The sequence below is a fragment of the Fulvia fulva genome, chromosome 2 (assembly GCF_020509005.1).
Source record: "Fulvia fulva chromosome 2, complete sequence".
NCBI lineage: Eukaryota > Fungi > Ascomycota > Dothideomycetes > Mycosphaerellales > Mycosphaerellaceae > Fulvia > Fulvia fulva.
Genome location: NC_063013.1, coordinates 3,525,063 through 3,539,157, shown reverse-complemented (window position 1 = coordinate 3,539,157; position 14,095 = coordinate 3,525,063). Strand labels below are relative to the sequence as shown.

General features: G+C 54.3%; 6 protein-coding genes across 6 annotated transcripts; 4 read left to right on the top strand and 2 right to left on the bottom strand.

Annotated features, from left to right (window-relative positions):
- Window positions 1–259: 259 nt before the first annotated feature.
- CLAFUR5_03089 (Transmembrane GTPase fzo1) lies at window positions 260–3,133 on the bottom strand (the record flags this gene model as incomplete). The annotated part of the gene is made up of 2 exons (XM_047902237.1): window positions 260–621; window positions 673–3,133. The coding sequence occupies 2 exons, from the start codon at window positions 3,131–3,133 to the stop codon at window positions 260–262; spliced, it is 2,823 nt and encodes a 940-aa protein (XP_047758709.1).
- Window positions 3,134–3,507: 374 nt separating this feature from the next.
- CLAFUR5_03088 (DOA4-independent degradation protein 4) lies at window positions 3,508–4,329 on the top strand (the record flags this gene model as incomplete). Its single annotated transcript, XM_047902236.1, has 4 exons — window positions 3,508–3,513; window positions 3,567–3,842; window positions 3,893–4,150; window positions 4,204–4,329. The coding sequence occupies 4 exons, from the start codon at window positions 3,508–3,510 to the stop codon at window positions 4,327–4,329; spliced, it is 666 nt and encodes a 221-aa protein (XP_047758710.1).
- Window positions 4,330–5,512: 1,183 nt separating this feature from the next.
- CLAFUR5_03087 (uncharacterized protein) lies at window positions 5,513–7,407 on the top strand (the record flags this gene model as incomplete). Its single annotated transcript, XM_047902235.1, has 3 exons — window positions 5,513–6,575; window positions 6,630–6,925; window positions 6,976–7,407. The coding sequence occupies 3 exons, from the start codon at window positions 5,513–5,515 to the stop codon at window positions 7,405–7,407; spliced, it is 1,791 nt and encodes a 596-aa protein (XP_047758701.1).
- A 541-nt stretch (window positions 7,408–7,948) lies between these two features.
- Window positions 7,949–9,481, top strand: CLAFUR5_03086 (5'-AMP-activated protein kinase subunit gamma; the record flags this gene model as incomplete). The annotated part of the gene is made up of 3 exons (XM_047902234.1): window positions 7,949–8,386; window positions 8,491–9,237; window positions 9,296–9,481. The coding sequence occupies 3 exons, from the start codon at window positions 7,949–7,951 to the stop codon at window positions 9,479–9,481; spliced, it is 1,371 nt and encodes a 456-aa protein (XP_047758702.1).
- Window positions 9,482–10,157: 676 nt separating this feature from the next.
- CLAFUR5_03085 (Putative 6-phosphofructo-2-kinase/fructose-2,6-bisphosphatase) lies at window positions 10,158–11,972 on the bottom strand (the record flags this gene model as incomplete). The annotated part of the gene is made up of 4 exons (XM_047902233.1): window positions 10,158–10,164; window positions 10,218–10,621; window positions 10,671–11,850; window positions 11,959–11,972. 4 exons carry the CDS (start codon window positions 11,970–11,972, stop codon window positions 10,158–10,160), a joined length of 1,605 nt encoding a protein of 534 aa, XP_047758703.1.
- Window positions 11,973–12,709: 737 nt separating this feature from the next.
- On the top strand, window positions 12,710–13,957 carry CLAFUR5_03084 (Mitochondrial import receptor subunit tom40; the record flags this gene model as incomplete). Its single annotated transcript, XM_047902232.1, has 3 exons — window positions 12,710–13,075; window positions 13,144–13,806; window positions 13,859–13,957. 3 exons carry the CDS (start codon window positions 12,710–12,712, stop codon window positions 13,955–13,957), a joined length of 1,128 nt encoding a protein of 375 aa, XP_047758704.1.
- Window positions 13,958–14,095: the final 138 nt, after the last annotated feature.

Genomic DNA, 14,095 nt, shown 5'->3' with positions numbered 1-14,095 from the left:
GGACCACAACTTCATGTTTGTATGCACCAAAGGGCCATTGCACCTCGACATGTCGTGCATCAGGGACAAGAGTGATGGAAGAGATGTATACAAGATGGGAAGCCATTCTGAGCTCTGGTATCGGGATATATGTAGTGAGAAGAGTACGTAAGTACCAAATACGCCAGCACGCAGGATATCTTAAATGCCTCACTTAGTCCTGTCAGACCATTCTTTACCCATCAGAAACGCCAATTTCATGCCGCTAGTAGGCCCGGCATTACATATCATAGCTGGCAGCAATACCAGGCGCAGGACCTTCTAGGTCAACCCTCTGCACTCTGCTGCGAATGTCGTTGCTTTCACGCACGAGGTTACCGAAGTATTTCCTCGCGACTTCGCTTTCGACTCGGACCTTGTCGGTCTCCTTCTTTTGCTCTTGAAGATGCTCCATATTACGCTGTAAGCCCTCACGAAGCTTGTCCGCAGGATACTTGAGCGCTCTTCGCACTTCTGAGCTGACTCGTTGTGCATTCGAATGTGTGTAGTCGATCTGGCCCAGCTGGGCGGACAGCTTTGTCGCCAGACGTCGTGGAAGTGACTGAGGGATCTGTGAGACGACATACGAGACACCCAATGTCACTGTGTATTCGTTAGCATACTGCTCAAAAGGGTACAGTGAGCTTGACTTACCAGCCAGGATCAAGCCTGGAAGGAACAATCTCCTCAGGTTGTTCGTGCCCACGACTCTCGTTGCAGTCAGAGCACCATCGAGCCAGCCAGCACCACCGATCATCCTAGTCCCGACCACACCTGCTAGCGTGACGGCCATACTACTGCCCGCAAGCTTCTCTTGTCGCTCCCAGATATTTGCAAGGTCGAAGAAGTCCCAGATCTCAGCATCGAAATCGACTTGCCGGGCAAGCGCGTCTCGTCGGCTCTTGAACATCTTCTCCGATCTGAAAGTCAGGTCCGTGTACTGATCGCCAAGATGCAAAAATCCTAATGACTTGATACCACTGACGCCTTGTACAGTCTTCTCACGGCCACGCTCCTCGCACCACCTGACCGTCTCTGTGATTTGGTTGAGCATTGCAGCCTTGATGTCATCGGCGTAGCTGGATGCGCCCAGAAGTCCAGGGTATTCCACGCCCAGATCGCTTTCTGCTATCCGCGAGATTGAGTCCGTGAGGGTGCTTCGTGTCAAAGCGTAGACGTCATTTGCGGTCTCTTCGATGCTCGTTGCAATGCTCTCGTCGGCTTCGGTGCGGGCCTTCTTGGACTTTTCGAAGACTGGCTCCAGCTGACGGAGCTCCTCAGTGACTCGATCAAGCTCGTTCTGAGCAACGTCCTTGTTGACGCCCGCGAGTGTACCCAGATCGCCCAATACATTCATCAGATATGTCTTTGCGGGCGCAAGCTTCGAGCGAGCACGCTTTTCGAGCACGAAACGCCGTAGCGATGCTTCCAGTTCGTTGAAGTCGTCTTGGGCTTCCTTCTCCTTGCCTTTGCCTTTTTTCCTAGGATCAGCGCCGGGCTCACCGTGCCTACCACTGGGCTCATCGTCGCCATTGTCTTTGCCTGGCTGATCAAACCCGTTCTCAGAGTACGATCCAGAACCCCCTTCACCTCCAGAACCTCCTGGTGGCCCGTCCGGAGCTGGTGCCACTGGGATTGCATTACTTGAGACAAAGTGCACAAGCTCGGAGGATTCCTTGAAAGTGGCAGGACTGAGGTGTGCGACCTGCTTGAGAATCATTTCCTGGCAGCGATTCTTGTCCCGGATTTGATCATAGCCATTCACGACCATGAACATGTACGCCTTTTCTCGTGCTGCGTTGAAGATAAACTCCTTTGCAGATAGAGTGAAGTGATTGGCGGCTGACACAACAAACACCACGACGTCGATTTCCTCTTGGCGAGCAAAGACGGCGGTGGTCTTCAGCGAGTCGTTGTTCAAGCCTGGCGCATCAATCAGCGCAATGTCGACAACGCCGTTGTTGAGTAGTGATTGGTCAACTGCTCGAACATCCTTGATGTAAATCTTGCACATTGACCATCGGTCGCTGTCAATAACAATGTCCTCCAGCTGCTTGAGTGCGAAGACGCTGTATGTGCTTTCGTCGTTGCGGTTGTAGACGATTCCGTGTGGGATTGCGTGGACCTCCTCTACACTTCCATTCTCGCGGCAGTCCAGAACCTCGCAGAAGATACTCGTGCATGGCTGTTGGTCCTCCGGCAGTATTTTCCGTCGCAGCAACGCGTTACAAAACGTCGATTTCCCGGCATTCAAGTCTCCAGTCACAAGCACCTTACTCGAAGTATCCTCAATTCGCTCTCTCAGCGCAAACAGATGCCGTATGCCCTTGTTGATCTGGTTGTCCAATAGCGCTGCCACAGATTGCTTTTCGAGCGAATGGACAATATCGGATTGTGCAAGACCCTCCATCTTCAGCTCGATCTTCAGCACAGAGAAGTCCTGTGCCAGCTGTGGCGTCACTAAACGTGGTTCCGGCACTTTTGGTTCCTGTTGCGCAGCATCCTCCTCGGCTTCGCCAAATTGATGCTCGCCGACAGACATGCCAGCTCTCCTGGGTAGTCCAGGTCTGGGCGTGGGCACCACATCATCCAGGTCTCGGGTTGTGCGAGTGTGCGAAAGTCCCGGTCGTACGGTCGCTTTCGCAGGCGGCGGAGAGGGTGGTCGCTGTACTGTAGGGTAATGCGCCGGCCATTTCGCATTCATCTCCTGCAGCTTCTTCAGCGTCTCCACCGTCTGGTTGATCGCCCGCCCCAGCGCTGTCCGGTTCTGGTTGTAGTAGAGCTGATGCACATGGCTCGCGAGTGCTTTGCGCTCATGCTCCGAAGCAGGGTTTGTTTCCCCCGGCCTGACTGGAGTGTGCTCGGGTGTGAATCGATCTGAGGTTGGACCAGGGTGCCAGACATTCTCCGTCGTGTCATCGCCCGTGATGCTTCCTCCGTAGCCTGAGTCCTCGTCCAGTATCGCCTGCAGCCGCGCTGCGCTTTCCGACGTCGAACCTGAGCCGACTGTCATGTACTGCGGTCGACCGGTGGATCGTGTGGCGGAAGACCCGCTACCGCTGCTGCTGCTGCTGGGGCCAGCGTGGCCATTCTGGAAGGGATTGTTTGAACTCATCGTCGCATCAAGTGTTGTGCCTGACCATCGTGGTCAATTATGAGTTGTGCAGTTCGCATAGGGGAATGTTGCCGTTGCAAAGCGCGTCATGATTGTCGAAGATGTTGACGGGCCTTCTCAAGATTCGGCGCTTGGCAGTGGCACGCCGCGGCGGCATCCTTGACACGTGCAGATCCCAAGATCGCGGCTAGGCTTTCATTATGCGACCAGGCAATCAACTATCTTCTACCTTGCTTTCAGGCTGGTAAACTATTCACTTGCCTCAACTTCCAACGACTCTGTCCCAGCCTACGAAAACGTCCAGACCGCAGCCGACCCTTGCGACAGTACCACAATCATTCGGACCACGCATTGTGCTATAGCACTTTGCAATCATGAATGTACGTGCCTCGAGCAAATACGTCAGCATCTGCAGGACACTAAATCGGCGTAGATCATAGAGTGGGCATTCGGCAAGCGCATGACGCCTGCTGAGCGACTGCGCAAGCACCAACGAGCACTGGAGAAGACACAAAGAGAACTGGATCGAGAGAGGACCAAGCTTGAACAGCAGGAAAAGAAGCTGGTCGCAGATATCAAGAAGAATGCCAAGAATGGCCAGATGGGCGCGGTCAAGGTGCAGGCGAAAGATCTCGTGAGGACGAGAAGATACATCCAGAAGTTCTACCAGATGCGAACACAACTCCAAGCGATATCACTACGGATACAGGTATGGAATATCGATGCGAAGGAACGCGTGGGGTATGCTGACTATGGCAGACGGTACGAAGTAACGAGCAGATGATGCAGAGCATGAAAGGTGCGACACAACTACTGGGCAGTATGAACCGACAGATGAACCTACCTGCGCTGCAACGGATAGCGATGGAGTTTGAGAAAGAGAACGACATCATGGACCAGCGGCAGGAGATGATGGACGATGCCATTGACGACGTCACCGGTCTCGAAGACGAGGAAGAGAGTGAAGAGGTCGTCACTCAAGTGCTTGATGAAATTGGCGTCGATCTTGGCCAGGCAGTAAGCATGATCAGAGATGTTGTCCTTGTAATTCACCTGCTAACATGCACCAGCTTGGCGAGACACCCCAAGGCCTCCAGAAGAATGCTGTCGCAGACGGCAAGGTCGCGCAAGCAATCGGCGGCGGAGATGCTGGAGACGACGACCTCCAGGCACGACTTGACAGCTTACGAAGATGACGAAATTCACGAGACAAATGCCACCATTCCTGTTCCTATGCAGTGCCCTTGCTTTTGACAAACCCTACTACCGCCTCACGACGACGCATGTCCATACAGTAGCTCCGACGCTGTTAACACCGCCCGTACGATTCGCGCAGAATGCAAAGATGCATAAAATGCCGGTGCCGACTGGCGACCCCAGGCTCAGTGCCAGTTCGGTACGACTATGGTCGATCTCGAAGCCAAATTCACACGACGCGCGGGGATGGTCCCAAGGTCCTGAGCTCTCGGCGTTGTGGACAGCTGCTGCGCCGCTCGAGAAGCACGTCTGGCACTGCGGTGCAGGATGAGTGATTGTGCCGATGTATCTGCGGCCCTGAAGACAGGACAGAAGATGACAGATAGCACAATAAGAGGTAGTATACATGTACTCGGCATGGAAGGATCATGGATGAATCAAATGTATGGAATCTGTGCACCCTTGTGAATGCGTCGAGTCTCTGTATCCCCGCTCGACTCGTCTAGAACTGTGAGCCGCGACGACATCATTGAAATGCTAATATCAACCACATGCACTTCACCGTCTGTTTCCTGTGATATTCACTCTTGCTAGCAGCCAACAACCCAACATCGTTGCATTGTCTAAGCACCGCTTTTCGCACCTGATCTCGGCGGCAGCAGCATCGCATCAGCACCAGGCACGCCGGCAATACTGTGTTCCGTACGTCATTTACTGGCGCCTCAGCATTCAGTCGCCATCCTTCCAGACAACGTCCACGACGCTGGAACAATACAACAAAGAAGCGGCCACTGATCAGCTGTGGGACATTGCGCGTGTTTGCGGCAGCAAGTCGCTTTGATCGAAACGACATTGAACCGGAGGGCACGCATTCCGTAACCGGCGAAAGCCTCGTGCCGGTGCTTGCTCCCACTGCCCACCGAGCTGTGACTTGTAAGGAACCTTCCCTCATCTACACAACCGCGCGGCAGTGCTGTGCTGCGTCGTGCTGTCACCTGCTCGAGCTTGGTCGCTGACACGCTTGCTCGTCTACGGCAGTATATTGACTCGAGGAATCCGCATTCTCCCACCAACACAACCGCACCCGCCGGCTCGTCGTCACCTCCTCCTCACGCACCTCCTTCCCGCTCTCCCCAACAGGATCCAGCACGATCGCGCCCCGGCACTGCATCTCTCAGATACATGAGCAACGTCGCGACCACGCAGAATACGAATCTGGCCGGAGCCAAGAGACGCAGTCTCTCCGGTCAGGGAGGCTTGTTGAACAGGATGTTCGGCAGCTCCGATAAGAATGGCAGCAAGGAGGCTATCAACACCTCAGCACCACCTGCAGATGGTGCAGTCGATCAGCCAAACAGCCCGAACGTCAACAATCACATCGACGCCATTCAGGAAAACAAAGACGAAGGCCAGGATGAGGTCAGCAGCGACTTACGCAGCCCGACCCGCAAGACAGCAGAAGACCCCAGCCAGACCGAAAAGAAGCGTAGTAGCAGTGGTGTAGGTCGTGCTCGTGATCTCTTTTCCAGCGCGAAGCAATCGCTCTCGAATCTGGGCAGCTCGCCAGACAAATCCTCATCGAGTGCGAACCAGACGCCAATGCAGAGATTAGGCAGATCTGACCCAGCGCTGAGCGTGCCGCAGGGGTCGCTGAACAACTCTGCTGGCGAGTCTGTACCGGGCCCGCGATCTACTTTCCGAGTCGGTGTCACCGAGGACAAGAACAAGAAATGCCGACGTACCATGGAAGACACACATGCCTACCTATATAACTTCCTCAGCACGCCGGCACCAGCGCTAAGTTCTGTTGCTGGCTCGAAGAAAGACGGTTCTCTGGTTGAGTCGCAATCGCGAGACTCGACTGTGTCCGATGCAAGCCTGAGCACGAGGACTAGCGCGCAAAAAGAGGTGACTGAGACAGACAATGGCTACTTTGCAGTTTTCGATGGACATGCCGGTACTTTTGCAGCAGATTGGTGCGGCAAGAAGGTTCACATACTTCTCGAGGACATCATACGTAAGAACCCGAACACACCTATACCAGAATTGCTCGATATGACATTCACGACGGTCGACCAGCAACTAGAGAAGCTACCGTTAAAGAACAGCGGATGTACTGCTGTACTTGCAGTGCTTCGCTGGGAGGACAGAATACCAAACTCACAATCTGCGACTGGTTCCACGGCGATCGCACCTGCAGCAGCCGCCGCTCAACAGTCTGGCAACTCCGCTGATCCAGCAAAAGGTAATGCAGTGGATCCCGCAGCACCTAACACAGAGTCAAAGCTAAGAGAAGCAGCATCGCGACAACGTGTACTCTACACTGCAAACGTTGGTGATGCTCGCATCGTCCTTTGCCGGAACGGTAAGGCTTTGCGATTGTCATACGACCACAAGGGTAGCGACGAGAATGAAGGCAAGCGTATCGCAGGTGCAGGGGGTCTGATTTTGAACAACCGTGTCAACGGCGTTCTCGCAGTCACACGTGCCCTGGGCGATGCTTATATGAAGGACCTGGTGACTGGGCATCCGTACACCACCGAGACCGTCATTCAGCCCGACATCGACGAGTTCCTAATCTTGGCTTGTGATGGGGCAAGTGACCTGACCTGCACATGATTCGAGTTACACTAACATGCTCGCAGCTTTGGGACGTGTGCTCAGATCAGGAAGCGGTCGACCTCATCCGCGGCATTCACGATCCTCAGGTAGCTTCGAAGACGCTGGTGGATCATGCGCTGGCTCGCTTTTCCACCGACAACCTGTCCTGCATGGTGGTCCGGTTTGATAACGCCAAGTTGCAACAAAACCTCGAGAGTAAGGATCTCGGGGTGGAAGGCGACCCTGCATCGCAAGCCGGGCAGATCAGCGAGGCAGAGGCTATCGTCAATCAGACAAAGGCCCAGATCGAGACTACAGGCGCGCCACTGGACAGGCCTACGACTGGCGAAGTCATGGCGGAAGTGGAACAGAACCAGGAAGCTGGTCCTGAGCTCAATCCTGCAGCGGTGGAAGCGGCACGAAAGGACAAGAGCCCAGATCCAGTGGTAGCACAAGCTACTCCAAACATGCGATGATGACGATGACGACGACGGGTATGCCTCTCTTGGACGTACATATTGCTTACCAGATGAGGCCAGAAGGGCAAGCACTCCGCATGTGACCCAAGTGCTGATGGATTGGGGGAATGGGTGACGATGGCGAGCAATGTCAGTGCTACGTGAGACAGAAACGATGGTCGGTGCTACAGGGCAGGAGGAGATAGTCGAGGAAGCAGTCATGAGTAGTGCTATTGCCAACGAAAGAAGCCAATGCATATTGTTTACCTATGAAGTGGGAAGGTGCAGCGTGTGTACAGAAAGCTTCATTTGCCTTCCTTCACTCCATATTGGCGGGCTCTCACATCTCCACATGGCACCCCGCGCCATGACGAGTGTGCGTGCAAGGGTTCTGCGACAGCGAAACAGATTGTGAGAGATGGCGATTTCTGTGGATCGCGACTTGCATCTGCAGACTTCACGCGGAACCGAGCAAACAAGACGCTCACCGCGCGTACAACTGTGCAAACAGTGCAAACAACTGCGAGTCCAATGCCTGCACAGTGCACGCTGGCGCAAGATGATGGAGGATGAGGCGCGAACGAATCAAAACAGTGGGCGCCGGCGCACTGCCAGCAGCAGCCGGGATCATGGTCTGAATTCCAGTTCCGCCCTGCAGGATCACGAGCACGGCAGTACCGCTGGGAAGCATGATGCACAGAAGGCTCCCTCCCACCAGACTCTGGAACATACGGGAGTGCAGGCGAAAGTGTTCACGACATCCCCTATCACTGGCACTACACCTCCGCTGAGCACTGCTGCACCGTCCGTCGCGCCGCTGCCAGTCACTGTCCCTGCTGCCCTGCCGTTTGTCGCTCCGAGCGATCTGTTGAGACCGCAGGCGTCGCGTGCGCAGAGTAGCTGGGGTACTGCTGCGGGTACCGGTGCGGATGCTGTCGCGAGGGACAGCGTCGACAGACCGATGACTCCGCTGGACAGGGAGCAGATCAATGGATTGGTGAGTGAGTGAATGTCCTGTGCCATATCTAGAGACATGCGACAGTAGTCTTATATCGTCCCTCCCATGACACCCTCACTGACCCACCATCTTCTCTATATCAGCGCGCGATAAGAGCCTTCCTCAAAGTCCGAACGAGCTACGATGTGCTGCCGCTCAGCTACAGACTCATCGTCTTCGACACCTCGCTCCTCGTCAAGAAGAGCCTGAACATCCTCACCCAATGCGCCATCGTCTCTGCGCCGCTGTGGGACTCGAAGACATCGACCTTCGCCGGACTGTTAACCACATCCGACTACATCAACGTGGTGCAATACTACTGGCAGAACCCGGACTCATTGCAGCAAATCGATCAATTCCGATTGAATGGACTACGAGAGATCGAGCGAGCCATCGGCGTGACACCCATCGAGACCGTGTCAATACACCCACTTCAACCTCTATACGATGCATGTCGGCGAATGCTCGAGTCGCGGGCGAGGAGGATACCGCTCATCGACACAGATGACGAAACGCAGAGGGAAATGGTCGTCAGCGTGATAACACAATACCGCATCTTGAAGTTCATCTCGGTCAACGTGAAGGAGACGCAGAACCTACGGAAACCGCTGCGAGATATCAAGGTCGGCACGTACACGAACCTGGCAACAGCGACGATGGACACGCCCGTGATGGACTGCATCCACATGCTGGTTAAGAAGAGCATATCGAGCGTCCCAATCCTGGACCCCAAGGACGGGACTGTACTCAATGTCTTTGAGTCCGTCGATGTCATCTCCCTTATCAAGGGCGGCGACTACGAAAACAACTTGAACCTGACAGTAGGGAAAGCGCTAGACAAGAGATCCGATGTAAGTACAAACTCCACCCACCTACCTGCCAGCTTCACCTTCTAACCATTCCCCACAGGACTTCCCCGGCATCTACACCTGCACCCTCAACGACCGCCTCGACACAATCTTCGACACCATCCGCAAATCGCGCGTGCACAGACTCGTCATCATCGACGAGCAGAACCAGCTCAAGGGCCTGTTGTCACTGAGTGATATTCTCGACTACACGTTGAATAGTCCCCTCGGTGACGGGAACGACTAGGAAGAGGAAAAGGGTCGCGAGTGGTAGAGGGTAGAGGGATGAACGTGAATGATCGAATCTGAACGCGCGCTGCAGCAAAAAGCGAGTATATGATACCCATGGCATTGAGGAACGTGTATACTACAGTCGAGCTCCGCTCATAGATAGGGGGAGTGGAAGCGGGCATGGCATAGAAAGGGAGGGATGATTGATAGATGGAATGAGATGATGCTCTTGAAGATTGAGATTCTGTGCTCCAGTTTGTTGAAGTCGTTCGGTAAACACTATGATGATCTTTGCCCGCCTGATTTAGACAGACACACCAGCAGGCTCATGATCATGTGCTTCAACACAAACGTTAGACAGCTTGCGACAGTACATGTGGCCATGTTGTATTTGCGACGCGATGTTACACGGCACTGTCCTCATGTTCGAGCTAGTACTACCATAGGCAGCAGTAACGCTGCATGCCAAAAGGCATCGCTGACCTTGTGATAGGAGCTAAGCGCAGCCACCAACAATCCTCCAACACCTCGCTCCTTGTTTATATATCCATGAGTCGTCGCACATCTACCGCGCTTTGAGAATTACGTGCTGGGACGGCTCCAAGGTCTCTAGCACGGCGCACGTCTACTGCACTCATGGTGCGTGGTAGACTGTCGATCGTCGTGGTGAGGTATCCGATATCGAGGCTTCCCTAAGACCTGGTCATGATGTTAGCTAAAGGTTTCAATCGCTTGGAGTGCGATGTCTCTACCTCGGACTGATATTTCCTCGCCGCAACGGTAGCAGCCCAGCCTCATTGCCGGATGATTCTGGTGTTCGCCCGCCTTCTGCTGGAGTACCCATGCCACTCAGCGGACTGATAGTGCCGGATGGTGGTACGGGGATCCTGATGTCCTCGGGACTGCCAGGTACGAGCTTGGATGGCAAGTCGGGTATGTGGATGCGTTTCGCACTGTTGTTGTATGATGCTGGGATGATCTCGATGATCTCGTCACGCGGAAACTCCAGACTAGGGATGTCGTGCGCCGAGCACGCCATCAGATATCCGTACAATACGCGCAGTACAGATTCGTGCGCAATGATCAGTAAATCGTTCTGCTCGCGCTCAAGCTCCAGGATGCAAGGCTCGAGACGGACAGCAAGATCGTGGTAGGACTATATTCGATGTAAGCAATCAGATGTCGATCGGAATGTGTAGACTGACCTCAGCTCTAGGATAGCGATGGTGGTATGGGTCTTGCTCGTGCTTCGACACTTCCTCTGGGAACAGTTCACGTATCCTTCGTTCGCTCAGCTTCTCGCATACACCAGGGTTGATCTGACTCATTTGGCTCCGCTGTCGAACCCTGTAACCCTTTTGTTCCAAGAACGTGGCAGTCTCCACAGTACGCTTTCGGGTCGATGTCCAGACAGTCAGTGGCTTGAGTGCAGTGGATTCAGGGGCGCCTTGCTCAATGAGGCTGAGGCGCTCAGTCTCGCGATGTGCAATTAATGCCTCTGTCATCTTGCGAGCATAGTCCTGTCCTTCGGCACTTAAGCTGGCGTCTCCTTTGTAATTCTCTTCATCTCTGGTGGTGCCTGCGCGGCAGAAGTAGGTCTGCCGGCTCTTGATATGCAGGTTGAGCAAGTAGAACACGATTCGCTGAGACAAGTAGCCGAATGCGCAGTTATTCACAACCACACGCTCACCTGCATTGATCATCTTCACATAGTGGAGATCAGATTCCTCGAGACTCTCAAAGTGCGGTATCCGTGCGTTGATCCGCTTGAGGTAATCTTGGACGGCATCCTCGGCTTTCCAGCCAATGTAATCGGGTGAGCTGATCTTGACAGACCGCACGTTGTCCTCAATGATACGCTCATCCGTACATGTGCTCTCGATGAACATGGTCTGAACATTGTGCTTCTCGAACTCCTTGGCAAGAGCACGTCGTCCATTGGCTAGCGGATTGACAGCATCGTAGATGGCGATCTGGCCCTTTTCGTGGTTGAGGAAATGAAATATGTCCTCCCTGCACTTCTTGAGGATCTTGTTCCGAAGGAGGACAGACGAAGTGCTGGCGTTGACATGAAAGTAGTCATCCGGCACTTCACCCTTTGCTCCAACAAAGGCCCGCCGGTAGTCGCCAAGGTGGAAGATGTGGGTCTTGACACCGAGCCATCGAAGATAGCGAGCAAGAGCTACACTGATGTGCGTCTTGCCTCTTGCGGGGAGTCCGACAGTAGCAATGACGATTCGTCCGGAGTGGAATAGTCGACCCGATTCTGTTGAGTAGAGCTGAGCGGGCGCCATAGACTCCTTCTCCGGCAAGTCATGGATGGCGTCGACATAGGTGCTCGATCGTCGTCGAAAGGCTGTCGACTTGGCCGCCACGTCGGCAGTTCTGTAGAAGAACAGTCAATATATAGCTCACTGGTGTATCGCGATACGGTCGAGCTCTGTGGTAGGCGTCGAATTTTCTTGCCACCTCGAGGGGCGCAGCAACACTTACAGTAGTGTGTCCATGATGATCCTAGTCTGTAGTGCCTGAGATTCGCATAGCAGTGAAGTGAGCAGATGGTAGCAGCGCCTCTCGGCCGCGCCTGCCCGTCGAGGCCGAGATACTGGAAGCTTCCTGATCGGAAAGTGCAAGGGTGGGTGTGTTTGCTTGAAAGAGATTCCACCACGATGCGAACTGTATGAGGGCAGCTGAAGTTCGTGTGACAATGAAGATACAACCCGCCAACAAAAAGTGCCCGACGGATGTTATCGGTGATCAAAAGCAAGTTGTCACCAAGTTGGCAAGCGCTTGGCGAGCTTGATAGAGGAGCTTCTGGTGTTGCGGTGGAACGTCAATCGGAGCAGCGCCTGGAAAGTCGAAGAGCTGGACTCGGCGGGGTGTTTTGCTTAACGCGAATATGGTATGCAGAGCGGCGGAATGTAGGTGTGTATGTGGTTGCGGGGAAGAGCATTAACTTGCCATCGAGTGTCAGTGTACATGTATCGTCGGCGTGAGCTCTCTTTGTCACCACCTGCTGCTGCTTTGACCAAACGTCAGCGCGAGAGTCCGTGCTTCTAACCCGATCTAGCCTCTAGGGCATCACTTTTTGAGCTGCAAGTCGACCGGAGAGAGGTACACACGACCATTGCAGCACCCAACATCCACATCACCGCCCTACCACTCGCCATCTCAACCCCTTCCGCCGGGGCTGCGCTACCGTATTGACCAAGATCCCCTTCGATTTCCATTCAGCGCTCACAGCATGGCCGCGGCGCCTCCTTTAGAAAAGCCTTCAGTGCCAGTCCCAGTGGGCATCGAGGTGGAAACGAAAGAGGTCGCCCTCCCACCTCTCAGGACGAATGGCTTCCTAGACACACTCCTCGACACATATCGATCCATCCAAGAGCGAAGAGAAGCGCTGGGGCTCAGTCATCCTGGCACGGTGGATGGAATCGCGAAAGAGGTGCAGCGCGATGTCTTCCTCACCAACCAGACCTTCTCAGGTCTGCGCGCAGAGCTCAACAAAAGCTTCTCCATCATGCCGCTCTTCCAGATAAGCCATGCCTTTGCAAGCGGCTCACAGATGCTTTCGCCCTACACATTCTTGGCTCTCTATGGCACCAACAACGTATGTACAGCCTGCGGCATTCCATCAAGATGCGCCAGTGACATGGGAACTAATCACAATCACGTTAGACACTCTGCCAGGCACAACTAGACTCCGACGCTTCTTTCTCCGCTCGATTCAACCAGCGCCTCACGAACCGATTGATCTTCAAGTCTTCCGTACAGATTCAGCCTTCATCCGGCATGAGCCCGGGCGGTGCGCAAGTATCGCTAGAGCAGGACTACACCGGCGACGACTTCACCGCATCGATCAAGAGCATCAACCCAAGTGTATTGGCAGGTGGATTGACTGGCATGTTCATCGCATCTTACCTGCAGAGCGTCACTCCACGACTAGCACTTGGACTCGAGGGAGTACTGCAGAGACCTGGCGGTGGTCAAGGTCCAGAGGCGGCGCTCAGCTACGCAGGAAAATACAAGGGTGATGATTGGATCGCAAGCGCACAGTTCTTGACACAAGGTGGTCTGCAATTGAGCTACTGGAAGAGGCTCATGGACAAGGTGGAGACTGGTGTGGACGTCAACTTGCAGTTCGCCGGCCTTTCTGGCGCCGACGCCATGATGGGCGGTGCACGGAAAGAGGGTGTCGCGACATTGGGTGCTAAGTACGAGTTCTCGCGATCCATCTTCAGGGCACAGGTCGACAGCCAAGGTAAGCTCGGATGTCTGCTCGAGAAGGTCATTGCACCACCGGTTCGCGTCACTTTCGCTGGCGAGATTGACCACGCAAAGGTACATTCCAGCGGCATTCAGCGCATCGTGACGACTGCTGACTTCCTCACAGAACTCCGCAAAGCTCGGCCTTGCAGTGTCCATCGAAGCATCCGGCGAAGAGCTCATGGAGCAGCAAGACAAGATCGTGCCCGCCATCCCACCGTTCTAATCTCGATCTCGCAGTCCGAGACGAGTACTCTTCTCTCTGTACAATAAAAGCTGTGTGACGACCTATCTGCATGGGCAGCAGCCACATGCGGCTCGCTATCTAGAGATGGATACCACCTTCTCGCTGGCGGTTGGGAAT